The following is a 26995-nucleotide window of genomic DNA, read 5'->3' on the forward strand; positions in this document are numbered from 1 at the left end:
TACTGTGCGTTGCAGTCCCTGTGCGGGCTTTCCGTTTTCTCCTCGAGTCAACATCATGGGTTTCGAGTAGTACGGTATACCACCTAGTAGAAGCACACACTTTCACGATGCGGATCACGAACAGACAAAGTCACTGGAAATATCTACAATGCCATTCTTCTTGTAATGCCAGGGATCGGCACACATACTTATGCGATGTTCCTTGTGTTGATAAGTATGGAACTGGATGAAGATATTGAATTTGGAAGATAATATATAATATTTGTTACAGAAGAAAAGATTTTTATTCATTAATATAAAGCTGAATATTTCTGAAGTTTTCTCGATTCCAGCATAGCAACACTGTATCAGGCATGAAGTCCAAAGAGAATTCTGCTACAGTTGCAGCCATTCAGAGCAAAGAGAAGACAACAAACTGGAATCTCAACACACTTATATTTAAAGGCAAACATTGCAGCAGAAACAGATACCAGACACTACAATTACAAAAATCAAGTTTTCCATTTTACTAAATAAATCCTCAGTTGCTATATGAATTTGACTTTCAACTTAATTGACAATAAACTGGACAGTATGACCATAATATAAATTTGTTACTCATATACGTGAAATGAATGCCCCCCCCCCCCCTCTACCATCACACATCACATTATGCAGTATGAAAATATTGTTGTGAATAAAACTGCAGATGGAACAGAATGAAATGTAATTAAAAAATGGCTTTTAAAAATTTACTTCTCATAACACAATCAAAATATAGTTAATGATTTGATTTCATGCAAGATACTTACTTTACACAGGACGATTATTCAGCTACACCACATATTTGAGAAGAAAAGGGTGCCTGTAAATACTGGGAGTCTAATAACTGAATGACCAAGAGCCCATCTGACCAATACAGCGTCCTGCAAAATGTGAAATAAAAAAAATTAATTGAATACAAGCTTTGATTGAAATGAAGTCCATACATCTTCTGCACTTCAGTTTTAAGCAATATAGTAACATCTACTGACTAAGATTTGAAGTTTCAGTTGTGAGACTGAACAATCCAAAGAACTAAACTGATAAGTTTTTAAAATAATATTTTCAATGAGTTTTCATGGTAAATTAATAATTACCATCTTCGTCAAATGTTGCAAGAGTTAGCTTGCTCAATTTGTTGCTCAAACACGACTGAGGAAGTTCTCGCCGATTCACTGTAGTTAATGGAACCTGTGTATCTGTTAAAAATTGAAACAGTAAAAGCAATACTGCTGTATTTACATCAGTAATATCAAAACACACAATTTTACAATGATTAAATATTTTTTATGGAATGTAAAAGTGATAGAGGAGAAGAAGATTACTCAGAGCAGGCATTACTCAGCAGGTATGTACATTTGACAGTACAAGAAGTGACAGTACCTGAAATTCAAATTTCCTGTCGCATTATGCACGAGTCAGTACCATTACACACTGTACAACACTGCTGATAAAAGTAATGGTCGCCGATAACAGTGTGTGTAACTAACAGAATTATGCCTTATTAACAGAATGAACCACCTAAAAATGCACACAAAAAATTTGCTCAATGTTGTTCCTAGTATTTCAGACAAGGAAAAGGCACTTACAGTCATAAAATGGAATCAAGAGTAGAACAGTGAGAAGTGCCTGAATATCACAGCACTCATGGTGACATCATAATTCAGAGACATAGACAACAGACCAATAAGAGACTGCTCAACAAGAGGATACGAATTGAAGCCCACCTCCGGCAATGTTTGTTTTTTGTTTTGTTGTGCTACTTTGTCTTGTTAATTTCATGTTTCACCCTGATTAAACAAAGGATTCACACCCCTGAATTCTCCAGTATAGCTGTATCGATTCATCCACTGTTGCATGCTGTGCTCAGTAACACCGTGGCAGCTTGGCTGACTCACAAAGACTGGTGACAGTTACGTGGTCTTTGTGTCCCAGCCTCCATTGCCATAAAATATCCTTCCTCCACAAGATCAGTAATCAATGACATAGTCACAAATAGCCTGTCTGCAATCACGCAGGGCTCATCAACAAAGTGGCTGGAGTCAAAAGGAAGTGGTTCAGGTATTCGACAGACACCGTTTCGGTCAATGCAGCTCAATCTTGTCACTTCATGTGGTGATAACGCTTTTGAGAAACAGTTGTTATGTTTCAGTACTTTATCTGTTTCGAATGGTCAGTTGGCTCAGCAATTAGAGTGATTACGTAATAATTGGGACATCACAGGTTCAAATTCTTACACTTACTTTTTTCATTTTTTGTGTGGATAAAGTTGTTCATACAACTGAAGATTAACTTTACTTTAATAATAATTATGGACTTATATAATAATATAGGTAAGAACAATACAATATGTACTTATAGATAATCACAATGCACACTGTTTTGCATTATCATTCAGGCAGTCTCCTGCCATTATCCAGTAACCCATAAACACGTTTTCATGAATATAATCAATGATTTTTCTATGGTTATTAGGTAGAATAAATGTGCATCAGCCAAAGTGCATTTTATTCAAAAAGCATGGTGCAGAAGATCTGAGGGCCTCGAGTGGTTTTATGACCTCTTTTCTTTTTCTTTTAACTAAGGTCTAGTGACCTGAAATCTCTTACTTTTGAGTGTTCTGCAATTGGTCTGTTAAAGTGCCTTCTGTTGCCATAATTCAATAATATAATTGTAAGAAAACATCAGCATCCATGCTGCTGCTCTTTGTAGACTAAATAATCAGCTTTTGACAGTCTTTGTCCTTCTGCCAAATTGTGACACAATTAATTTTTTTATTATTGTTATTATTATTTCTGGTGGAAATGCGGAAGGAGGTGCCCCTGCTTTCTGTGACCAAATGAGGGCTACGCACACCTAAATCCAAGAGACTCAGTGGCTAGCGACCAGCGTCTGTTCACCTAGTGGTGCAGCTCACTGCTTACTCTACTGCTGACCATTACACTTTAGCCAGCGACTCACAAGGGAACATTCCCAAGTGTCAATAAATGATCTTGATGAAACTTGAAGGGTGTGTAGAGGGGCAAAATAGAGCAACACATACTTTTCCGTTTGTGCCCAATTTCACTTTCAAGGGATAAACCTCATCCCAAAAGGTAATTTGGCATTTTAGGTTCAGAGGGATATCTTAAAAATAATGACACATAAAAAATTTTTTCATATAAAAGTTGATGTGTAATTAATGTACTTGAAAACTATATAATCAACTTCTGTAATAATTTGAAATTTTGCAAAATGCCCTTGCACCATGAACTAATTTTGAAAAATGAGAATTTGTGTTACAACATCTATTAGAGAAGCTTTTGAGCCACATACATCCCTGAGTAATAAAGCTTTCTTCTGAAACACCCTTTCGGAAAATAAGCCTTACGCAATATGCTGTTGGAATATTTTCAACACAGCTAAATAAAATATCTTAACATTAATTACTATTCTAATTACTTATATTTCTTTTATGTTTTAAATTGTTGTTTTATAATTTATGTCTATCTTCTTTTTTGTTTACCATTTCACACACATGTAACTTGTTAATTTAAAATAGCAAATAACTCATTATTATGGTAGAAAATTATTACAATAATGATAATCTATAAGGAAATGGTCAAAACATAAATTGTTTACACCACACACATAAACTGAACAACATTTCTTCACTTAATATACATGACAAAGTATACAATATGAAACAAAATTCTGCAGGATTTCAAATTGTCACAGGTGATCCTCTAAATAGCCTGATTTCTATTAGGCATACTTCAGTATATCGGTAAGCCTTGGTGGAGAGAATTTATCATGTACTAGTGACTGCAGTTTCGTTGCATTGTTTCCCAAGTGGAGAGTGAAATCATAATCATTCGACAGAACTAGATTTGAAAATCTTCTCACAAAGTTCTTCCAACATATAAGTTCCATAGCTGCACCTGACTTTCCATAGTTGTAAAAGAAAGTAATGATGAGTTTGCATCGAGAATTCAAAAATTTCTTTTTGAGGCCCCAAATGTGCTTGCAACAGCATCAAAATCTGGTAAACAAACATCTGACCAGGTCGAACATCATCTGAAAGATTTTTTTTTCTTTTCCAGTGAGAGGGAAATAGCTGTATTATTGTTAGATTCTTGCAGTGATCAGTGTGAAAGAATTGTTTGGAGCATTGTACGTACCTGAGGGCAAAATAACTTGTTTATCTGGTGATTTCAAAGGGCTTGAAAGCACAGGTACAGCCATGGGACATATACTGCTTTTAAATGATGTCAATCTTCACTTGAAAAACAATACAATCAAGCTGCAGTCAATAGTGTGTCTGGGTGTGTAAGAGTGTGCGTGCGTGCGTGTGTGTGTGTGTGTGTGTGTGTGTGTGTGTGTGTGTGTGTGTGTTTTGTCAATTTTTGACAAAGGCCTTGTTGGCCAAAAGCTTCTTGTGTGACACTCTTTTTGTTGTGCCTATCTGTGACTCAGCATCTCTGCTATATGGTGAGTAGCATATGATGATAAGGTCCCACAATTCAAGGAGCATAGGGGATGATGCGGGAGACTCGCACCACCGTACTAGGCAAGGTCCTAGCGGAGGTGGTTTGCCATTGCCTTCCTCCAACTGTAATGACAATGAATGATGATGATAAAGATGACACAACAACACCCAGTCATCTTGAGGCACGGAAAATCCTTGACCTCACCGGAAATCAAACCCGGGACCCCATGCGTGGGAAGCGAGACCGATACCGCAAGACCACAAGTAGCATAATATTGATGCAAATCAGGATATTTAGAGTATCACTCATGACAATTTGAAATCCTGTTGAATTTTGTTTTATATTGGCTTCTCCATCATACATAATACATGAAGAAATTTTGTTCAGTCTATGAGCACGGAGCAATGGAATACAACAGAATCAGTAACCATTAAGTGTGGTTACTGTCAGACTTGGATGTACTGCGATGAATACAAAATGAAACACATTAATCAATGTGCATGCACTTCTTAACAGAGACATTAGTGAGTATTCAGAAGAAGTAGATGACTACTGGACTTTGTTGGAACGTACACTAGGCAAAAGTCACATAAAAATTTGGGAAGGCTTCAACGTTAAGCTTGGACATGAACAATACAAACAAAATACCACAGGCAATGTTCCAGTGCACCTTATCACCAGTAAGAATGGTGTGAGACTAGCAGACTTCTGCATAAATTATCATCTGACGATCACATTCACTCATTTCATAAGCCATTACAGAATAGATGTATATGGAAGGGTGTTATGTTATGTTATATTATGTTAACCGAGGACCTAGAAATGACAGCTGTCCTCGCCGCAGCCGCAGTGGTCCGCAACCCCACGACGACTGCCGCAGTCCACTTCATCCCTCCGCCGCCCACACCGAACCCAGGGTTATTGTGCGGTTCGGCCCCTGGTGGACCCCCCTCCCCCTCCCCCTCCCCCCCCCCCCCCACCGCCCCCCACCACCCAGGGAACATCTCACACCAGAGAAGTGTAACCCCTATGTTTGCGTGGTAGAGTAATGATGGTGTACGCGTACATGGAGAACTTGTTTGCACAGCAATCGCCGACATAGTGTAGCTGAGGCGGAATAAGGGGAACCAGCCCGCATTTGCCGAGGCAGATGGAAAACCGCCTAAAAACCATCCACAGACTGGCCGGCTCACCGGACCTCGACACAAATTTGCCAGGCAGATTCGTGCCGGGGTCCGGCGCTCCTTCCCACCTGGAAAGCCGTGCGTTAGACTGCACAGCCAACCGGGCGGGCTGGAAGGGTCTTAATGATCTTCTAGGTGAATTCCAGATTGACTGTGTAATCATCTCTGCTATGCATTACAGACACATTCATAATGTGTCAGTCAAATGAGGACTTGACCTACATATCATCCTCATTAAGAAGAATCCACTGAAATTCAAACACGTATCAAGATCCAAGAGAACCAATGTACATTTTGACACATGCCTGGGTTAGCAGAAAAACAGGCAAACAGCTGGTGGGGCCTCCACAGAAATCTCATAAAGACGGCACAGTAGACCTTACCCAGCACACACATGAAGAAGCATGGTGGATGTCAGAATGCAGTGTATCAACACATTGACCCCCTGAATGATATCATAAAGAAACAAAGCATGAAGTTCTACAGCCATGTACGAGAGAGCATTGGAAATGCACAATAATTTGTTTCTCCCCTGGTATTGCAGCTGGACTGTCGAAATTTCTTGAGGATATAGTTTGAAGTCTGTGATAAAGAGGGTATTTTGCTTTTATGTGCAGCTCTAGTGAGAGAAGCCTGAACTACAAAACAAACATGGTGTAAGTGTAGGTTGATATTTGTGGCCCAAAAACCATAAACCAAGCAAATTCATGGGTACATGCATGATATGTAGGGGGATGACAGTTGGACCACAGCCATGTCTTCAGCTTGTCCACATCCTTCCACGAGGGCTGTGTAAACCTTATTCATGTGCCATGCTCCGGGCGGGCAGTAACAGTTGCAACCCCACAGAATGTCAAAGCCACTGAGGCAGCAATTTTAGATGACCAGCAACTGCAACTGAAAACCTTATCGCAGCAGTTCAGCATTTCCCATGGAGTGGTGTATGATATTGTCCAATGACAAGTTGAAATTTCATAAAGTTAGTCGCTGCTGGATGCCTAAGAATCTGATAGAAAACTACGAGGCCAGCAAATGATGACAAGCTTAGATCACTTAACACATTTTGCCATAGAAGAAAATGACTTTCTGAAAGGATTCGACACTGGTGTCAAATCATGGGTGTACCACTACATGTCCAAAACCAAGCAGGTCTCTATGGAGTGGAAAGATGCTGGTTCCCAAGTATGAAAAAAATTCAAAATGACTCAGTCTGCTACGGAAGTGCTTGTGACAGTGTTCTGGGATATGCATGGTGTGTTATTGGTGGACTTTGCTGAACACGGGACCACTGTGAATGCTGCAGCCCGCATTAAAACTTTGGTTAAGTTGTGTCATGCCCTTCACGAGAAACACCACAATATTAATGCTGACAGGTCAGACTTCTTCATGACAATGCTCACCCCCATGTTGTTGCCCCTGTTAGTGAGAAAACTGCCAAATTTGAGTGTGAGGTGCTCCAGCATCCACCATACAATTCAGATCTTGCACCAGCATAAATTTCATCTGTTGGTACCACGAAGAAATTCCTGGGCGTCCAACGCTTTACAACAGATGTGGAAGTGAAATCAGTAGTCAGCAGATGGCTATACTCCACAAAATGGACTTCTACAAGCAGAATATATTGAAATTGGTACCACAAGGGAAGAAATGTGTTGAGAATGTTGAGGACTGTGTAGAAAAGTGCATGGTGTCCCAAAAAGAATGACTCGATTTTAACTTGTAATAATATTGAGACAAATGTCATTAGGTAACTGAAACAGCACTAGATGTAACTGGCATGGTCTAGGGTTTCAGAAAAAATCTGTTAAGATGTTGCTACGAGCACTGACCTGGAGCTCGCAGCCAGTCTCGCGCAATATGGCATCCGCGCAACAGAACGCGTATTGTGTTATTGAATTTAGTCGTACTCAATCAGTGATCGCAGTTCAGAGAGCATTTCATATTTGATTTCGTGCTAAACCACCATCACCAAAGAACATTCGACAGTAGTATAAACAGTTTGAAGAAACAGGGTGCCTCTGTAAAGGCAAAAGTTCTGGCCGACCATGCATTACTGATCAAACAGTGAAACAAATCCGATGAGCATTTGAGTGGAGTCCCCACAAGTCTATGTGTCGTGCTAGCTGAGAGCTTGCATTACTGTGCATGACAGTGTGGCGTGTGTTACGGCGTCGTTTAGCCCTCAAACCATACCAATTACAACTGGTACAAGCCCTTTGAGATACTGACAAAGTGAAGCAAGTGGACTTTAGCAATGCTGTTCTAGAGGACATGAAAGATCACACTTTTATGTCATGGTTGATATTCAGTGATGAGGCAGCTTTCCATATTAGTGGTAAGGTTCACCATCATAATATGTGTATATTGGGGCTCGAAAATCCTCGTGAAACAATTGAACATGAATGTGATTCTCCAAAGGTGAATGTTTTTTGTGCTGTTTCGCAAAGCAAGGTTTATGGATCCTACTTTTTTGAGGGAGAACAGGACAATCATATCTTGCAATGTTACGGAACTGGTTATTCCCACAACTTGACTCTGACAATTTCATCTATCAGCAAGATGGAGCACCACCACACTGGCACAACAACATGCACAGTTTCCTCAATGCCAATGTTGGATGGGGCATACAGGACCGCGAGACCAGGCTTTACACTCTTGGCCTCCTAGGTCCCGTGACTTAACACCATGTGATTTCTTTCTGTGGGGATATGTTAAACAATGCGTTTATGTTCCTCCCTTACCTCGTGACATTGATGAACCAAAAATCAGAATATCAGCTGCTGTAGTTTCAGTGACAGAAGACACCTTATGCTCAGTTTGGGGTGAATTCGACTATCGGCTAGATGTCGTCCTTGCAGCCAATGGAGGATATATTGAACATTTATGATGGATTTTTATAAACTTCTGTCTTTTCTGAGTAATTTAGTATGCTATTTGTTGGTGTTAAGCCCTTCTTCCAAATAAATAATTCTATTTAAAATCAGGTTGTTCTTTTTGGGACACCCTGTAGATAAAAGATGATAGTACATTCGTGATTTTTTATGTTTTGTTACCTATTAAACTTTTTGGTAATAAAATTATTGTTTATTACTTTCTGATCTTCCCTCATAAAACATGTGCACTCGAGCAGACTGACAAAGAGGATACTGACGTACTATGAGAACCTCCATCAAAACCATGTATATACCAGACAAGTAGACAAAATCAGAGAAGACCTAAACCAAGTCTGGCAGTACAAAGGACACTACACAAGACAGGACCGCTTACAGAAGTAATATTGAGAAACCAATGATAGACAGAGGGAACATACAAGCAACAGAAAACAAGAGGAATTCTCTGAAGAACAGAGATAGCAGATAAGCCAATTACAAGTGAAAGTGAAGTCTGGTCCCAAGATAGCTGAATCATATTACGAAGAAAATTATCAAAATTTTTGCAGAAGTCTGAGCCATCTCAAATTTGTGGACTAACAGCAACTATTGCTGCTAGTTTTATCAAACTTGCCACCACAAGTGACTCTCACTGATTTGGATCCTATAAACTGTCACAACTACAATGGAAAATTAAGTGCACATTATCAGAATAGAGGAGTCTTCCATATAGCATGTGTCTCTTATGACAAAGAAGAAAAAGAATAAAGAATCCTGTTGCAACTTAATATGGAATTGAGTCTGCCCATTTACATAAAAAAATTTACTGGTTCACCATTCAGTGACAGTGATGATAAGCAAATACTTCTCTTTTAGGAGTGTTGTGGTGTATCTTCAGTTAATAACAGCATATTTTATTTGCAGAAAAGTTTTATTTCTTGCTGTAATAGGTCTAGAGTACAGAAAGGACAATTTTGCATAATATGTCAAGTAATAATTTCTCTTCAACATGTTTTCAGAGGAATCCAGCTGAATGGTATCGGCATTACATACATGTTAGTGATGTACCAGGCTTTGATATGGGCCATGATTTTCTGCTGCCACTTTTTGTGATGTCAAGTACACATTAGAATTTTAGTATTAATTTTCATTTTTGTGATACCTTATATCTACATATATTTAAATGTATCAATATAATGGAAGGAAACATTCCACGTGGGAAAAATTATATATAAAAACAAAGATGAGGTGACTTACTGAACAAAAGCGCTGGCAGGTCGATAGACACACAAACAAACACAAACATACACACAAAATTCAAGCTTTCGCAACAAACTGTTGCCTCATCAGGAAAGAGGGAAGGAGAGGGGAAGACGAAAGGAAGTGGGTTTTAAGGGAGAGGGTAAGGAGTCATTCCAATCCCGGGAGCGGAAAGACTTACCTTAGGGGGAAAAAAGGACAGGTATACGCTCGCACACACGCACATATTCATCCACACATACAGACACAAGCAGACATATCCTGCTTTAAGACATATTCCTTATGTCTGCTTGTGTCTGTATATGTGTGGATGGATATATGTGTGTGTGTGCGAGTGTATACCTGTCCTTTTTTCCCCCTAAGGTAAGTCTTTCCGCTCCCGGGATTGGAATGACTCCTTACCCTCTCCCTTAAAACCCACTTCCTTTCGTCTTCCCCTCTCCTTCCCTCTTTCCTGATGAGGCAACAGTTTGTTGCGAAAGCTTGAATTTTGTGTGTATGTTTGTGTTTGTTTGTGTGTCTATCGACCTGCCAGTGCTTTTGTTCGGTAAGTCACCTCATCTTTGTTTTTATATATATTTAAATGTATGTATATATGTATCTATGTTTCACATCTCCTCCTAAGCCTTTGGATCCATTTCAATCAAACTTGTTGTACATAACACTGACTCTATGAAAAGAAGCTATGTGGGGGTGAAAACCGAAAATGGAGTGACATAAGACATTGATAGAGAAATGGGGTGAGGAGAATATGGACAGATAGAGGGGTAAGGAGTAGAAGATATAGGTGAATTATGGAGATGGGTAATGTGCAGGTATAAAATGGAGTGGATGTGCAGTGAGAAAAGTAGGAGGAGAAAATTAGATTAGGATAGAGATCTAAATTTTTTCTGATTATTTTTATGAAACAATTTCAGCATAATTTGGTATACACATGACACTTTTCGTATAAAAAAAGTGTGAGAGTAAGATACCCCTGGTACCCATTGGGATGGGGATGAGATGAGGGTGATATGTAAAAATGTATTAATGCAAACTGTTAGTATTCCTTTCCCATAGTTTACTGAATCAGAATGCTTTAAAAGTACAAAGTGCAATTTGTGTTATTTGTACCATTTGATGTGTCAACCAGGTCGTGAGAATGATCACTATGATGGGCCAACATTTTCACTGATGAGTTTCTGGAGCAAATATCATGGCACGTGGCTGAATACCACAGATAAATTTAACACATTCTCTGGATATGAACGCTGTAGAACAGCAGAGACTCAGATGTGTGAGTGTGTGTGTGTGTACACGCGCGTGCAATATACGTGACGTATTGCATACACAGACAAAGCTACAAGTAAAAGGACAGTATCAAAATAAAACTGGGATAGTTTGACCAGCACTTAACTTCAAAAGGCAAAATTCCTAGTGTGTGTGTGTGGGGGGGGGGGGGGGGGGGGCTGAATGGGTGGGTGGGCGCACACAGGGTCATCACTCTTGTCTCTTTGCCTCTGCTCACTTCAGCTTTGACAGCAAGTGACTCGTGGAAAAGTACTAGCCATATTGTTGTTTCGTCTATCCTACTCTCTTATCAACTGCTTATCATCCATGTTTCACTTCTGTATGACACTGCTCCAGACAAATACCTTCAGTACTGATTTCCTAATTTTCACAAATACTTAACTTCCTGTTGTCAGTCTACATTTTATATTCTCCCCATTCAACCGTCATGAATTACTGGCTCTGAGCACTATGGGACTTAACATCTATCGTCATCAGTCCCCTAGAACTTAGAACTACTTAAACCTAACTAACCTAAGGACATCACACAACACCCAGTCATCACGAGGCAGAGAAAATCCCTGAACCCGGGAAACGAGAACGCTACCGCTCGACCACGAGCATGAATTATTCTTCTGCTCATATAATAAAATCATCTCCTATTTTTAAAGTCTCATTTCTAATTTAGTCCTCTAAATATAGCCCAATTTAATTTGACTACACTCCTTTGCCTTTGCTTTACTTGTTGATGTTCATCTTATAATTTGTTTTCAACAGGTGACCATATCATCTAGCAGAACAGTTCACCATAAGACGGACCCTCCACAAAATACACTATAAAGATACTTCTAAAAGAACAGAGACTACTGTGTAACAGATGCAAAATAAAGCATAGGGATGTACACTGAGGTGACAGAAGTCCTGCATCAGGCCTCCTTTTACCAGGATAGTGCAGCAACTCAAGATGGCATGGACTAAATGAGTTCTTGGAAGTCCCCTGCAGAAACACTGAGCCACACTGCAATTATTGTGAAAGTGTTGGCAGTGCAGGGTTTTGTGCTCAAACTGACCTCTCAATTACGTTTCATAAATGTTCGACGGGGTTCGTGTCGGGTGATCTGGGTGGCCAAATTGTTAACTCTAACTGTCTACAATGTTCTTCAAACCAATTGCGAACAATTTTATTCAGTGACATGGCAACCTGTCATCCATAAAAATTCCATCATTGTTTAGGAACATGAAGTCCACGAATGACTGTAAATGGTCTCCAAATAGCCAAACACAACCATTTCCAGTTGTGCCAGGTTCAGCTGCACCAGAGGACGCAGTCCATTATGTGTAAACACAGCCGACACCATTACGGAGCCACCACCAGCTTGCCTCGTTGACAACCTGAGTCTACGGCTTTGTGGGGTCAGCACCACACTTGAACTCTACCGTCAGCTCTTAATGACTGAAATTGTGACTCATCTGACCGCGCTGCGGTTTTCCAGTTGCCTAGGTCAACTTAGCACCTCTTTTAACAGTAAAATACCGAAGCTGCCTCGGACAAAAAACTGTACCCAGTGATTAGAAGATACAGGCCACACAATCTACAAGAAGGGTAGCAGAAATGATCCACAGAACTACCATCTGACATCTTTGACAGCCATTTGATGTAGAACCTTAGTTGCCACCCATTCCATACCAAGAAGTCCCTTCTGTACAGCCTAGCCACCCCAGGTCATCGCTTCTGCAGTGACGAGCAGTCCCTCTCAAAATATACTGAGGGTCTCACTGAAGCCTTCACTGACCCTAATTATCCTCCCATCCTTGTACAAAAACAAATCTCCCGTGCCTTATCTTTCCAGTCTCCCACCACCTCCCAAAGTCCCACAGTCCGGCCACAAAGGAGCATTCCCCTCCTAACTCAGTACCATCCGGGACTGGAGCAACTGAATTACATTCTCCACCAGGGTTTCGATTATTTCTCGTCATGCCCCGAAATGAGAAATGTTCTGCCCACTATCCTTCCCACCCCTCCTACCGCGGTATTCCACCGTCCACCAAACCTACACAATATACTCGTCCATCCCTACACAACCCCTGCTCCCAACCCCTTACCTCATGGCTCATACCCCTGTAATAGACCTACATGCAAGACCTGTCCCATACATCCTCCTACCACCACCTACTCCAGTCCAGTCACTAACATCACCTATCCCATCAAAGGCAGGGCTACCTGTGAAACCAGTCATGTGATTTACAAGCTAAGCTGCAACCTCTGTGCTGCATTCTATTTAGGCATGACAACCAACAAGCTGTCTGTCCGCATCAATGGCCACCAACAAACTGTGGCCAAAAAACAAGTGGACCACCCTGTCACTGAACACGCTGCCAAACATGATATCCCTCATCTCAATGACTGCTTCACAGTTTGTGCCATATGGATCCTTCCCACTAACACCAGCTTTTCTGTATTGCGCAGGTGGGAACTTTCCCTGCAATACATCCTATCTTCCTGTAACCCTCTTGGCCTCAACCTTCGTTACTCACTGTCCTCACCCATCCAGTCTCTTCCGTGTTCCCATTCCAGCACTACACAGCTGTCATTTCACCGCCACACCCAGTCTTTTAATTTCTTTTTATTTCTTTTATTTCTCTCCTTTCTGCTACTTACCCCCTCCCCACCTTCTCTCCTGCCCTCCGTCTAAACTGCAACACTTCACTGTCTGCCACTCCCACCATACTATCCCTCCCCCTCCCTGCCACAGCCTCCTCCTTACCCCCACCCAGTCGCCACTCCCATCATGCACTGGTGCTGCTGTTCGCAGTGTGGTTTCAGTCCTCTGAGACTGCAGACATGTGTGCAAGTTGTGTTTACGTGAGAGTGTGTGTGTGTGTGTGTGTGTGTGTGTGTGTGTGTGTGTGTGTGTGTGTGTCTACTGCTGACAAAGGCCTTAATGGCTGAAAGCTTTAATTGTGTGAATCTTTTTGTTGTGCCTATTGCGACTCAGCATCTCTGCTATATGGTGAGTAGCAACTTTCCTTCTCTGGTATTGTTACGTTCCATCCTGGATTTTCCATTGTTTGATCTTAGCATATATTCTGAATTCAAATGTAACAAAATATCTCAAACAGAATGGCCTCCTCCATAAATACAAGCACACATTCTGAGAACATCGATCATGTGAAACTCGACTTGCAACTTCTGACACGACTTTCTGACAGCCATGGAGCAAGGCAGCCACATAGCTGCAGTATTTCTTTATGTCCAAAAGACACGTACCGGCACCCCACATACGCTTATATCAAAAGTAGGATCACATGGGGCATCGAGAAAAATTTGTGACTGGATGGTATTTCTTGATGGGAAAGACACAGTGTGTTATCTCGGATGGAGACTTATTAACAGATGTAAAAGTAATTTAAGGTGTGGTCCAGGGCAGTGGCAGACTAAGGTGGGGTGGAGGGGGCGATCCACCCCACGCCTCTAGTCCGGGGGCCCTCTGAGTCTCCATCTTTAATCAATTCACAAACAAGGCCAAAATACATTCAGTAAATGAGAGGAGTTCTAGACAACATATGTATGCAAAATACACATATCGGTACTAACTTACTTTTTTTTTTTTTTTTGAGTCATCAGTCTTATGACTGGTTTGATGAACCTGCCATGAATTCCTCTCCTGTGCCAACCTTTTCATCTCAGAGTAACAAGTGCAACCTATGTCCTCAATTGTTTGCTGTATGTATTGCAATCTTTGTTTTCCTCTAAAGTTTTCGACCTCTACAGTTCCCTCTAGTTCCATGGAAATTATGCCCTGATGTCTTAAAACGTGTCCTGTCATCCTGTCCCTTCTTGTTGTCAATGTTTTCTATATATTCCTTTCCTCATCAATTCTGCAGCGAACCTATTCACTTCTTACTTTACCAGACCACCTAATTTTCAACAATCATCTGAAGCACACCTCAAGTGCTCAGGTTGTCTTCTGTTCTGGCTTTTGTATAGTCCAAATTTAATTGGTATACAATGCTGTGCTCCTAACACATATTCTCAGAAATTTCTTCCTCAAATTAAGGCCTATGTTTGATACTCCTTTTGGCCTGGAATGTCCTTTTAACCAGTGCAACACTGCCTTTTATGACCTCTTTGCTCCATCCATGGGTTAGTTTGCAGCCTAGGTAACAGAATTCCTTAAGTTCATCTACTCCATGATCCCCAATTCTGGTGTTAAGTTTCTTGCTGTTCTCATTTGTGCCACTTCTCATTACTTTCATGTTTTTTGGATTAACTCTCAATCCATATTCTGAACTCATTAGGCTGTTCATTCCATTCAACAGTTCCTGCAATTCTTCACTGAAGACAGCAGTATCATCAGCGAATCTTATCATAGATATCGTTTCACCCTGAATTTTCATCCACTCTTGCATCTTTCTTTTATTTCTGTCATTGCTTCTTCAATGTAAAGATTGAACACTAGTGTCAAAAGACTACATCCCTCTCATACATCCTTTTTCATCCAAGCACTTCATTCTTGGTCTTCTAGTCTTGTTATTTACTCTTGGTTCTTGCACATATTACATATTACCTATATTTCCCTGTAGCTTATCTCTCTTTTTCTCAGAACGTCAAACATCTTGAACCATTTTACATTGTATTTCCTTCTCATCCCGTAAGGTAACTCTCCCCTGACCTGCAGTTCTGGGTGACTTTCCCGAAATCTACCCCTTTTTCTAAACCCCTCCAGTCCTTTTCCTTCACCTCTCTTCCTTCCCCTTCAACCCTTCTGCCAGAAGAAGGAGCCACTGGCTCTGAAAGCTTGCATAAGTATAACATTCTCTTATATTTGTGTTCTCCTGCCACTGCTTGGAGAGTAGATTTTTTTTATCTATCCAGCTACATTATATTTTACATTCTTCAACACTTTTTCCAGGTTGACACATCATATGAACGTGTTTTCATTTTTCTTCAGTCTTGCTCCCATTATCAACCACAACATCAGAATACCTCTCTCGTGCCTTTACATTTTCTAAAGACAAAATGATCATAATCTATCTGGGCCTCAATTTTCTTTCCCATTCTCCCATATACCATTCTTGTCAGCAACTTTGATGCATGAACCATTAAGCCAACTGTGCAGTAATTCTTGCATTTGTCGGCCCTTACTATCTCCAGAATTGTGTGAATGGTGTTCTTCCGGAAGTCTGACGGTATATCGCCAGTCTCATACTTCATACACACCAACATAAATAATAGTTTTGTTGCCACTTCTCCCAGTGAGTTTAGAAATTCTGATGGAATGTTATCTATCCCTCTTGCTTTATTTATAACAATGACAACAATAAATTTTTGACAAAATAATTTAATTGGATAGGTAAAAAATATACTCACCAACTGGCGGCAAAAAACACACATAAAAGAAGGTTATAATTATGCCAGCTTTCAGTGACTCCTTCTTCAGGCAGTAGGTTGGAAGGGGAAGGAAGAGGGCTGAAGAAAAAGGACTGGAGAGGTCTAGGAAAAGGGGTAGATTTTGGCAAAGTCACCAAGAACTGCGGGTCAGAGAAGACTTACAAGATGAGAAGAAAAGACTGATTGTTGGGGATTGCGTCATATGGGATTTGAAAACCTGAGACCTTAAAGGTCAAAGGCAAGGTAACATGCAAGAGAGAGAGGAGGAGGAGGAGATTAATGTTTAACATCCCGTCGACAACGAGGTCATTAGAGACGGAGCGCAAGCTCGGGTGAGGGAAGGGTGGGGAAGGAAATCGGCCGTGCCCTTTCAAAGGAACCATCCCGGCATTTTGCCTGAAGCGATTTAGGGAAATCACGGAAAACCTAAATTAGGATGGCCGGAGACGGGATTGAACCGTTGTCCTCCCAAATGCGAGTCCAGTGTGCAAGACAGAGATTCCTGCTTAAATATTGTGCATGTGGCCGGTAAAAAAAAAAAAAAAAAAAAAAAAAAAGGTATGACAATGAAAGATGTATAAAACTAAACGGAGAGAAGAAAAGTGTAGTTACCGTGAAGAAGTGCTGAGACGGAAGAAATTGACATGAATATAAGGCCAGGTGGGTGATGAGAACCAAGGACATGTTTTAGCATAAGTTCCCACCTGTGGAGCTCTGAGAAACTGGTATATGAGGGAAGAATCCAGATGGTACATGTGGTGAAACAGGCACCAAGGTCACAACTGTCATGTTGTAGAGCATACTCTGCAACAGAATATTGCATGTTGCCAGTATACACCGTCGCTTATGCCCATTTGTCCTAACTGGCAATTTGGTGGTAGTCATGCCAATATAAAGGGTCGAACAGTATTTATGTAACAGCTGGTATATGGAGTGTCATTTCACAGGTGGCCCTCCCTTTGATAGTATGTTTTGCTAGTTGCAGGGTTGGTGTAAGTGGTGGTAGGAGGGTGTGGAGGACAAGTCTGGCAACGGGGCGGTCATGGGGGTAGGAACCATAGGGTAGAGAGATGGGTGCAGAAGGAGCATAGGGTCTGACAAGAATACTGTATTGCATAGATTGGGAGGGCGACAAAAAGCAATTCTACGTGTGGTGGGCAAAATCTGAGACAGAAAGGATCTCATTTCACGGCATGGTTTTAGGAAGTCGTGGCCATGTTGAAGTAGCTGATTAATACATTCCAGACGAGGATAATACTGAGTGACAAGTGTGTGATCCAAAGTTGTCTTCTGGAGGGGTCAGCAGTACCACGATTGGATGTGATGGCCTGGAAAATCTGCTTTTGAACTAGGCTGAAGTGAAGGCTGAGGTGAGAATGGCAGTGTATTGCTGTAAGGAGTCTGCAAACGAACAAATAAGTTTGCCTCGAATGCCAAGGCCATAGGAGAGAGAACATTTGACATGGAAAGAATGGTAACTATCAAAATGTATGTGCTGTTGTTTGTTAGTAGGTTTTATGTGGACAGAATTGTGTAACTGGCCTTTGGTGAGGACAAGATTAAAATCAAGGAAAGTGGCACGAGATTCAGAATAGGACCATGCAAAATTTAATTGAGAGAAGATATTCAGAGATTCCAGGCATTTTAATAGGTCAGACTCCCCATGAGTCGATATGGTAAAGATGTCATAAATGTATCTAAACCAAACCAGCGGCTGAAGACTTATGGATCCCAGGAAAGCACCCTCCAAACAACCAATGAAAAGATTAGCATAGGAAGGAGCTCTCATGGTTTACATGGCTGTATCTCTGCCCTGTTTGTATTTCTGCCCCTCGAAGGTGAAGTAGTTGTTGGTAAGTATAAAGTTGATTAAGGTGAGTAGGAAGGATGCCATAGGTTTGGAATCAGGACAGTGCTGACTGAGGAAATGTTCAGCAGCAGACAGGCCATGTATGTGGGGGATGTTGGTATAGGCCGGCCAAAGTGGCCATGCGGTTAAAGGCGCTGCAGTCTGGAACCGCAAGACCGCTACGGTCGCATGTTCGAATCCTGCCTCGGGCATGGATGTTTGTGATGTCCTTATGTTAGTTAGGTTTAACTAGTTCTAAGTTCTAGGGGACTAATGACCTCAGCATTTGAGTCCCATAGTACTCAGAGCCATTTGAACCATTTTTTTGTTGGTATAGAGGGAGGTGGCATTACTGGTGACAAGTAAGGTGTGTGGTGGAAGTGGGACGGGCAGGGATTTCAGGTGATCTACAAAATGGTTGGTATCTTTAGTGTAGGAGGGAAGTCTTTGTACTATTGGCTGCAGGTGCTGATCAATCAAGGCAGATATATGTTTGTTGGGTACTTTGAAGCCAGCAACTACACGACGGCCAGAATGATTGGATTTGTGGATCTTAGGAAGAAGGTAAAAGGTGGGGGTGCGTGGTTTGTGTGGGGGTGAGAACTTCTATGCATTGAAGCGTCAATCTTTGTGTGGAGCCTGAGATTTTAAGGAGAGACTGCAAGTCAGTTTGAAACACAGGGATGGGGTCTTGATGGCAGATGCTGTATGTAAATGTGACAGGCAACTGTCATAGACCTTCACTAAGGTACTCCTTTCGGTCAAGTACCACAGTGGTAGGTCCTTTGTCTACAGGGAGGATAATGATGGAGTCATCAGCTTTTAGGGAACGTAGAGCCTGGAGTTCTGCAGAGAATAGGTTAGGGTCATGCTGTAAGGACTTGGGGAAGGGTTGTGAAGCAATGTTGGATGTAAGATTTCTTGGAAGCCTTGTAAGGGATGATTTTGAGGTAGTGTTGGGGGATCAAATTTGGATCATGGTCAGAACTGTTCACGGCACGGTTAAATGTCAGGTTCACTGTTGGAAAGTTTTGGGACTGGGTCACAATGTGATATTTTCAGCTGACATTATGTGTGAAGGAAAGTAGGTCTTACATCAAAGCATCATGATTAAATGCAGGTTTAGGGCTGAAAGCCAGACCCTTAGACAATACAGATAAGGTTGAGGACACTCTGTTGTGATTGATTCTTGTGATTATGGGTTATTCTTGATCTGGCAGGCAAGGCAGGGGGGGGGGGGGGGGGGGAGGTTGTGGTATATTAAGAAGGTTGGCCAAGCTTGGTTTGCAAGAGAGGAGTGGTGGTTGACAGTGTGGCTGTCTGGGGAGCTGCAGAGGGACAGGAAGGGAAATATCACTGCTCAGGTAGTTAAGGAGAAGGTGGGAAAGCTTTTTGAGGTGAAGTCTGGCAAATAGTTGCAGTTTGAAGTTGGCTTGGCAGATGATTTCATCCAAGGAAACATGAGGTGCAGATAACTGCAGGATTTTGTTGAAAGAGGGAAGTCTGGTGGAGTGGAAATTGGCTGATGAGGCATATACCTCACACATTAGATGGGTAAGTGCAAGAGACTGATGTATTTGAAACTTGATCCACCACCACTGCCTCAAAATCATCCCTTACAAGCCTTCCAAGAAATCCTACATCCAGCATTGCTTCACGACCCTTCCTCAAGTCCTTACAGCATGATCCTAACCTGGCCTCCACAGAACTCCAGGCTCTACATTCCCTAAAACGTGATGACTCCATCATTATCCTCCCTGTAAACAAAGGACCTACCACTGTGGTACTTGACCGAAAGGAGTACCTTACTGAAGGTCTATGACAGCTGCCTGTCACATTTACATACGGCATCTGCCATCAAGACCCCATCCCTGTGTTTCAAACTGACTTGCAGTCCCTCCTTAAAATCTCAGGCTCCACACAAAGATTGACACTTCAATGCATAGAAGTTCTCACCCCCACACAAACCACGCACCCCCACATTTTACCTTCTTCCTAAGATCCACAAACCCAATCATCCTGGCCATCGTGTAGTTGCTGGCTTCAAAGTATCCAACAAATGTATATCTGCCTTGATTGATCAGCACCTGCAGCCCATAGTACAAAGACTTCCCTCCTGCACTAAAGATAGCAACCATTTCGTAGATCATCTGAAATCCCTGCCATTCCCACTTCCACCACACACCTTGCTTGTCACCATTAATGCCAGTTCCCTCTATACCAACATCCCCCACATACATGGCCTGTCTGCTGCTGAACATTTCCTCAGTCAGCACCCACCTGATTCCAAACCAATGACATCCTTCCTATTCACGTTAATCACCTTTATACATACCAACAACTACTTCACCTTCGAGTGGCAGACATATAAACAAGGCAGGGGTACAGCCGTGTGAGCCAGACGGCTCCTTCCTATTCCAACCTTTTCATTGGTTGCTTGGAGGGAGCTTTCTGTCCACATAAAACCTACTAACAAACAACAGTTCTTACATTTTGATAGTTGCCATCCTTTCCATGTCAAACGTACCCCCAGCCTTGGCATTTCAGGCAAACGTATTTGTTCAGATGCAGACTCTTTACAGCAATACACCACCAGTCTCACCTCAGCCTACACTGGACATAATTACCCCACTAGCCTAGTTCAAAACCAGAATTCCCGGACCACCACATCCAACCTTGGTACTGCTGAGCCATCCAAAAAACAACTTCGGAGTGCACCACTGGTCACTCAGTATTATCCACAGCTTAATTTACATTAATTTCTTCCATCTCAGCACTTCTCCACAGTAACTACTCTTTTCTTAACTTCACTGTAGTTTTCTACATCTTTCATTATCACACCCATCTATTTTTCACTTCCCACCTCTGTTATGTACAATGCACTTAGCTTTTCGCTCTTATTAACTCATGCACGATGTATAAGCAGTAATCTCTGTCTTGCATATTACCCTGTCTTCGACCTTTAAGCTCTCAGGTTTTCAAATCACGTCTGATGCAGTCCCCAAGTCAGTCTTTCCTTCTCATCTTGTCCGGTAAATCTCCCCTGACCCACCATTCTGGGTGTCTTTGCCGAAATCTACCCCTTTTCCTATACTTCTCCAGTCCTTTTTCTTCACCCCTCTTCCTTCCCCTTCAACGCTTCTGCCTGAAGAAGGCACCACTAGCTCCAAAAGCTTTCCTAATGATAACCTTCTTTTTTGTGTGTGTTCTGTCACCACTTAGTGAGTAGATTGTTTAACCTCTTGCCTTATTAAATTTTAAGTCACCCAAGGCTCTTTTAAATTCTAATACTGGATCCCCTATTTCATCCCTGTCAACTCCTGTTTCTTCTTCTATCACATCCTTCCCCTCGTACAGGCCTTCAATATACTCTTTCCATCATCCACTCTCATCTCAACATTTAACAGTGGAATTTACATTGCATTCTTATTGTTACCACCCTTGCTTGTCATTTCACCAAACATTGTTTTGACTTTTCTATATGCTGAGTCTTTCCAACAATCATTTATTTTTTAACTTCTTCATATTTTTGGGCAGTCATTTCACCTTAGCATCCCTGCACTTGCTGTTTATTTAATTCCTAAGTGACTTAAATTTCCCTGGACATTTTTGTACTTCCATATTACATCAATCAACTGAAGTATTTCTTATGTTAACCCATGGTTTATTTGTGGTTACCTACATTCTTCTTTTTCAGCTTCTTTGATTGCCCATTTTAGAGACATCCATTCCCCTTCAACTGAACTGCCTACTGAGCTATTCATTACTGCAGAATCTATAAAGCATATTTCTTCATTCCTTAGTATTTCTGTGTCCCATTTCTTTGTGCATTGACTGTTCCTGACAATTCTCTTAAACTTCATCTTACTCTTCCTACTATCATGCCATGGCTATTGCTGACAGGTGTGTTCAGAACATTTAGAACTTTTGTAAAACATTATATTAAACTTAAAAATAATAGCTTGATAACTAGTTGACTGCTAGATGCAATTATTCTGCATGAAATATCTTTTGATACATATGCCACCTATACAGGTGTAATATAAGCACAGTTTAAAAATACACGTGTAAGTGCTGTGAAGAGCTTACCACTGATTGATCAATTTTTTAACTACAATATAACATTCTGATAATTAATTTTGCAAAAGTTATACATAATTATTGTACAATTTCTTTTATGAATACAAAAATCCAAGTAATTAGATTACAGCCATCTACATTTAAGCAACAATTTTCAACAACTGTAGAAATCAAGATCAACACAAGAGTCATCTGGATTACAAAAGCTGAAGTTTTGCAACTTTTTTATATCAGGAAAGATTGCAGAAGATATGTCAAATCTTATCAATGTCAGGTGCACATGGAGGAGGACAACAAAAAATTCAAGAAGCCAATGCAAAAGCTCTGTTCAGTTGCTGTGTTAAACACTCCATAAATCTTGTTGGAGTTCATGCATTCACAGGTGTTCCCTCTAGCATCACTTCTTTCAAGCTGTACAGAAGTTATATTCATTCTTTTCATCCTTTTAGGAGGAAAAAACCAGAGAAACAATCTGGAACAACAGTGAGGCACTCACTGAAGTTCTCATTAATCAGTTAAATTCATAAAAGAGGACGTGAAAACAACTGTGAGCACTTTGGAAGATAGGCAGGACCTACCGGTACCTAACGCAATCCTCAATACTAGATTTGCAGCAAGCTTGCTCTTCCTGCTAAATGTGATTTTACCTTTGAGACCTACATAAACTTTTGGCACACGAAACTGGAAGAAGTAAATTTAGTCTGGAAATGTCTTTGGATAAAGAAATAGCCAAATTAAAAACCCTGAATGAGATTTTAGCGATGGAATGAACTACAATTATAGACAGTGCTGTTGCTTTTGGCACTATAAATGCAGTGATATGAACGTTAACACTGACCGATAAAGAAGAAGGAAGATAAATAAAACAATGCCAGATGAACTAGCACACGACACTGGATTATTGATTCAAGAATTTCGTCAATCAATCTTTGAATGCATAGAGCAATTTATACAAGAACTGTCACAAAGATACACAGCTACAAAAGAAATCACAAGATTTTCCAAATTGTTGAAACAAAATTTATGCTTGAAGCTTCAGGTGATGTCCTGGCTGTAGCACTAGAGAAGCTTGTAGAAATGTACAATGTGTCTGATAAGGAGTGGGTGCAGCAAGAAATAAAAAGGTATTTTAGGCATCTACATGAATCCAATGTGAGTTTAGACATTGCTGCTTAGATGGACAGCTCAAGAAACCCTTCAATTTACAAGTAAAATGGACTTCAGTGAACCACTGACATGGAGAAGTCTTTGTAAACTAAAACTAATAACGAAATTGTCTTTGTTCTACATCTACACGGACGTCAGTACTCTGCAAACCACCTGACAAGAGTGTGGTGGAGTGTACTTCTGGTACCACTACATGATCCACCCTTCTCTGTTCCACTCATGAATGGTGTTTGAGAAGAACAATTGTAGGTGAGCCTTGAATTCGCAAATTTTCACATCGTGGGTCATTTTGTGAGACGTATCTGGCAGGATAAAATGTTATCTGACTCTTTCTGGTAAGTACTAGCTAGAAATTTCAATAGTACACCTCTCCATGATACACAGTGCCTCTCATGTAGCATCTGCCACTTTTGTTGAGTATCTCTGTAATGCTCTCACGCCGACCAAATGCTCCCGTGATGAAACCTGCCACTCTTTGTTGGATGTTCTCCTACAGCTCCCATCAGTCGTACCTGTAAGGGTCCCAGATTCATGAACAATATCCACAAATCAGTCGAACAAACAGCTTGTTAAGCCACTTCTTTCATGGACGAGTTAAATTTTCTTAAGACTCTTCCTATGAATCTCAGTCTGGCATCTGCTTTTCCTACTATTTGTCTTATGTGATCATTGCACTTAGGGTCACTTTGTATAGTTACTCCCAGATATTTTACGGTTGATACTGCATTCAGCAATTTATCATTGACAGTGTAGTGGTACAGTAGTGAATTTTTTACCCTATGTATGCATGATATGTGTCATTTATTTACATTCACGGTCAAGTGCGAGAGCCTGTATGAGTAATTATTTGTGACATTTATTTACATTCAGGGTCAAGTGCAAGAACCCGTACCAATCGTCAATCCTGTGTAGATCATTATGCAAATTGATGCTGTCTACTGACATTGCTACTTTCTTATAGAGAACAGCAATCATCCTGCAGCATTTCTTCATCTTCGAGCTTCCTCTTGGCATTCCTTTTAGCTCTTCTTGCTTCTTTGGTAACTTGAAGAGTGAATCTTTCGACTTCATGCACCCGTTGTCTGTCACACACAAGCAATTGATCTTCCATATTAGAGCCACATTTTATGCCTAAATTTCTCAGGACTTCCAACCTTCCTATCACTCCATCATTGAAACATATCACTGCATCTAGTTCACCAACTTTTAATGTATTTAGTCCTACAAAACATTTTTGGGTAATCTTTTCCCTATGCAATGGTTGAAACTTACATTTCTATTCTGAGTGCTCCCATGAAGACATTTACTAAGCAAAACAGGGTCACTCAGGTCTCTAAAAATTGGTTTTATTTCATTCATAACAGACTCAGGAACTGATTTTTTGATGGTGTATTTGACCACTTTCTTTTGCCTTTTGGTAACGACACCAAGAATCTGCTCCTTTAGGGCAATGTCCGTGAACATGGTGGTCACCTGTGGACAACTTATGAAAGTAGGTGCCCCATACAGCTTTTGTTATTGCTGTAACATCATTCAGAAGTGCAGTTCGTCTAACGGCCTGTCCATAATAACTCTGAAGACGGTCTCTTTCAGTTTCTGTCATTCTGCCTCCACCAGACAGAGATTTTCCATCAGATAGCAACTTCCGTTTCATTTCTCTTCATAGCTTCCTCAATCTAGCACCCATCCTCTTTTGCACATGTCCACAACACTCTAGTTTTGTTAAAGGTATCACCATAAACATTGAACTAATTAATTTTATTGAAAGCTTTAGAGTCCCCATCACCTAGGTACTTCATATATCTAACATTATAAACGGGCACTGACCTCTGATATATTTTTAGAGTTCCATTACACTCCAACCTCCACAGTAACCATCATAATTCTTAGAACACTGATGATCAATATGTCCTGTGTATCATGGCAGGTGTGGCAGTACTTAGATAAGCACTCAACACCAACAACTTTTCCATTCTCCAGAGAAGTAGCACTTACAGCACCATTCAAAGAATGATGTCCTCGACATTGCCATGTTCCATCAAGTGCAACAGCAACGTCCCTGGTTCACTAATATTTAGACACAACTGTCAAGGCACCTAAAAGTATTTTTATGTACTTGATGAACCTTCTGGGAGAAGGATGAAGGTTCATCAAACCACAAAATGTTTCAGTAGCCTGTTTTCCTTTTCCTATTGCATGCATTGCATACACTAACTTCAAATTCACATCATATGAATTATGCACAATGTTCAAAGTCATTTTTGAGGTAGATTTATTGCAGGATCTACGCAGAACAACTAATTTTGACACTAAACCCTTCCTGCTATTTTGTTGTTCACTCATTTCCAGACAGCCTACACCATCAAATTGTTTACATTTTGCCACTTCCTTTATCAAACAAGATAAGATGCCCACATCAACAACAACAAACAGCATTATTGTTAACACAAAAATTTGAATCACCAGGAGGCGTGCCGTGTTGGAGATTCTTCCCTGAAGAACTGATACATAGGTTAATTTGAACAGTGTGGCTTGCTTTGTTTGTAAACTGGTTACCACGGAATTTCCTTTAATTGAATTTCTTGATGCATGGCACAGTTCGTATTTATTGCACACTAAAGGATATGTACTTCCACAAATATATGAAGCACTTGGGCAACAAACATTAAGTAACACATGAACAAACTGCTTCAGCAAAATAAAAGTAAATACTAGCAAAGATAATCATTTACAGACACTAGAAACCTGCATTGTTAGCAACATATACAATATATCATATGTATAATCACTGGAAACAAAAATTTCACTGTTCTTTTCGAAATAATACTGGTTTCTGTAACAGAAATAAAGGGGCCGTGGTGGCATAAATGACTGTAACTATAAAATTTGGTATGTATAGGTCATTTTTCATTAGGAATCCTATAATGTATATATGAATGTACTCAGGAAAGACTATAGAATTTGATAAAGTCATAAAAAAAATTTTATTTTTCCACCATTTATAAGTACCAGCTATCCTTAATGAGCTTCCAACATTTTCTAATATGAGGGTAATCCCAAAAAGTAAGGTCTCCTATTTTTTTATAAGTACATAACTCTGTTTGTGTGGCAGTTGGTCACACTGTTATGAAGAGTGCTTCACGCGCTGTGTGTAAACATATGCACGCTGCGCTGAGACGTTCAGTCTTGGTTTGGAAGCCATTGAGAATAGAGCTCTCATTGGATGTTACCGCCAAGTGCGAATTCCATACAGTTATTCAGTTTTTGAATGCAAAGGGCGCTGCACCGATTGAAATCCATCGTCAATTGATGGAAGTGTATGGTGAGTCGTGCATGGATGTCAAAAATGTTCATAAGTGGTTTAGAGAGTTTGCATCTGGTCGGACCGAAATTCGTGACAAACAAAGGGGCGGGAGACCATCAGTTATTGAGGA

General features: G+C 40.7%; 1 protein-coding gene across 2 annotated transcripts in view; it reads right to left on the reverse strand.

The window, feature by feature from the left end:
- Nucleotides 1–26995, reverse strand: part of LOC124785009 (putative FERM domain-containing protein FRMD8P1) — a 343120-nt gene that overhangs the window by 1179 nt on the left and 314946 nt on the right. For both annotated transcript variants that reach the window (XM_047254145.1, XM_047254144.1), the window contains 2 exons: nt 1119–1220; nt 792–905 (listed from right to left, as the gene is read on the reverse strand). In XM_047254145.1, the coding sequence (XP_047110101.1) occupies nt 862–905; nt 1119–1220 (146 nt within the window). In that variant the 3' untranslated portion in view covers nt 792–861. The remainder of the gene's footprint in view (nt 1–791; nt 906–1118; nt 1221–26995) is intronic.

Source organism: Schistocerca piceifrons, chromosome 1 (genome assembly GCF_021461385.2).
Source record: "Schistocerca piceifrons isolate TAMUIC-IGC-003096 chromosome 1, iqSchPice1.1, whole genome shotgun sequence".
Taxonomy (NCBI): Eukaryota; Metazoa; Arthropoda; class Insecta; order Orthoptera; family Acrididae; genus Schistocerca; species Schistocerca piceifrons.